This window comes from Malania oleifera, chromosome 4 (assembly GCF_029873635.1).
Source record: "Malania oleifera isolate guangnan ecotype guangnan chromosome 4, ASM2987363v1, whole genome shotgun sequence".
NCBI lineage: Eukaryota > Viridiplantae > Streptophyta > Magnoliopsida > Santalales > Ximeniaceae > Malania > Malania oleifera.
The window spans coordinates 122,347,999-122,350,749 of record NC_080420.1 but is presented as its reverse complement, the minus strand read 5'-3'; the positions used below and the strand labels follow the sequence as shown (position 1 = coordinate 122,350,749).

Below are 2,751 nucleotides of genomic sequence, written 5' to 3'. Positions count from 1 at the left end.
TTGGAAAGATATACATCCCTTACAATGACCTAAATAAATTTGGATGCAATATGTTTAGTAAACATTTTTTATTTATCATTTCTATAAATAGTAACATTTTTTTAAATGATGGCATATATCCGAGATCCTTTCAATACTCGACTAGTCTATCGGGATAACGAGTCTGCTCCTCCACCCTTCTCCACTTAAATACTAAGATATTATCTCTGAAGATTCGAACCCTGACCATTTAACCAAAAGAACGCGAGGTGTGAGAGAGAGAGAGAGAGAATTAATTAAGAAATATGTCATAAGCTACCATTAATTACAACGAGCATGCACTTGTTATATATATTACATATATTCCCAACTCTCTCCAGCTCGAGAGCCATGCATACAGTTGGAAGAAGATGGAACTGCCCATTGCTTCCCCCTCTAATTTATTTTTCATCCCCTTCTTCATAACTTTGATCAGTTTTGAGACTTCATTTTATTAAGGAATCCTGCCATTAGAAGAAGAAGAAAAAAAGATTAATATTGTCTCAAAAAAATTAACGAATTAATCTTCCATATTTGCAATATAAGATTTTCAAATGAGTCAAATACACAAATCAAATAAATTAATCAAATGATCAAAACCCCTCAATTTATGGATTTGCAGTGTCGGTATATAACAATATACACATATTAGAAATGTTTAATACCGTGATTGAAAGGTTGATCTTAAGGCACTTATGAAGATAGGACTTGCATCTGAATGTGTTTTATATTTATACGGAGATGAATCTCGATGAGACACAAGGTGAATTTTAGCGAAATATAAATTTCAATAATAAGAATATTAATTATAATTTTTTATTATTTAAAGCCAAAAAATTGATTTTTTTTTCCCGACAGGGTAATTAAACTAGCAATTTCAAAAATTAGAGGTGCAGTCACCTGTTACACATGGTGGCCATGGAGATGGGGAAACCAAACTCCACGCCGCACATTCTGGGGAGAAGCGCGGCAGCGCCGAAGTTGACGCGGTCGCGGAACTCGTTCCCCAGATGCTTAAGGCAGGTGCAAGCCTGGCGGCGGTCGTTGGTGGTGGGGATCAAATTCTTCACGGCCCTCATCCCGGCGCAGCAAGCCGGCGACGGCGCCGGCGGCCCTCCCTTCACCACGAACGGCTCGCAGGGATACAGCCGGTTGTAGACTTGCGTGCAGCTCATCGCCGCCCCAAAACCCAACATTTCTGACAAAAGCACCAACCCCACCGCCACCGCTACCGCCACCGTCGCCCCACCGCCATTGCCGCCGCCCTTCATCTTCTTAATTCCTCCTGGTTATTAACTTCTTTCTGTGCTTTGGTTTGATATTGAGATATTGTATATGGGTTTATGTGTACATATATATATATATACACGCACGCACACAGAGATGGATGATGCTGTATGTGGGTTTTTGACACGTGTTTCTTCCTCTTTTAATTGTCATTCTCAGTTACACAACAAAGCATGCATGCAAATGCATTAGCAGCAATTTTGTACGTATATAGGAAGGTCAGGTGCACTATACATATGCATAATATATGTTTCTTTGTTTTTATTTATTTATTTATTTATATTTTTGGGTCACATGACAATCGCTACCACTTCGAGATAGAATTTATTTCTCATCCTTCACCGACCTATTTTCACCATCAATTTTCAATTCTCACGATTGAATATGAAGATTGTTTCGACCATCTTAAAAAATTAATACTTTTTCATAAAAGTATTTTTATAAGTTCTTGCGTAATAAGTATTTATTTTAAAAATATTTTTTTCAAACTATTTATTTTTTTATAAGACAAGTATTTTCTAAAAAATATATATTTTTTAAAGATTTCTTATAATAAATAGTCGAAGGCTAATTTTAGGTAAATTTTTTTTTTCAAAAAAAAAATAATTTTTTATAAGTGGTTTCAAACAAACTTCAACATGGAAGTTTGATGTTTTAACTGTGTATTGTGGTTTTCTTAGAAAATATTATTCATTTGTTAATTGTTTATACACATACTAGTAGTACAATGATTATCTTCTTGAAATTCTTGTCACGATTCGGTGGATCCCTCAACCCTAATTCACTTCTGTTTCTAGCCTATCCTATATAATTAAAAATCTAGTGCTCGGTACCATACCCTCCTCTTTCCCCCTCGGAGGGTATTCAGAGAGGTAGGCCCTTATCCCATTTCTTCCTAAAGTCAGGAATGGCGGGCCGCGATCGCCCTTTGGACGATCAGAATAAGGTAAAGCTTGCAAATAAGTTTTGTACTCTATTAATTCCTCCTATATTGAACCAAATACTAACATATATGTGCATACTACACATATATACTTTTAAAAATATTATAAAAAAAAAAATTTAAAATGTTCACATCAAATAGACATCCTACTTTCAGGAATAATGATATTACCAAGAATGTCATTTTAAGAGAATATAATGTTTTGTACACTCATACAAATAGTATAATAATTATTTTTTTGAAATTCTTATCACGATTCTTATGTTGAACCAAATACTAACATATGCATCCTATGCATATTTTTAAAAATAATATTAAAAAATTATAAAAAAATTAAAATATTCACATCAGATAGACATCCCATTTTCGGGAATAATAACATTATCAAGAATGTCAGTTTAAGAGAATATTTTATTTGAATGTTTTACAGAAAAAAATAATAAATACATAAAATAAAAAAGTAATAAAAATAAAAAAGCAGCTCCATTCTAGTGGGCTAGCTC

The 2,751-nt window shown here is 33.8% G+C and overlaps 1 protein-coding gene across 1 annotated transcript; it reads right to left on the bottom strand.

Annotated features, from left to right (window-relative positions):
• Positions 1-271: 271 nt before the first annotated feature.
• LOC131154309 (non-specific lipid-transfer protein A-like) lies at positions 272-1,417 on the bottom strand. Its single transcript, XM_058106995.1, has 2 exons — positions 919-1,417; positions 272-482 (listed from the first exon to the last, which is right to left on the bottom strand). Exons 1-2 carry the CDS (start codon positions 1,287-1,289, stop codon positions 473-475), a joined length of 381 nt encoding a protein of 126 aa, XP_057962978.1. The 5' UTR covers positions 1,290-1,417; the 3' UTR covers positions 272-472.
• Positions 1,418-2,751: the final 1,334 nt, after the last annotated feature.

Excerpts from the sequence above, each read along its gene's own strand:
- LOC131154309 (XM_058106995.1), bottom strand. The coding sequence starts at position 1,289 with ATGAAGGGCGGCGGCAATGGCGGTGGGGCGACGGTGGCGGTAGCGGTG.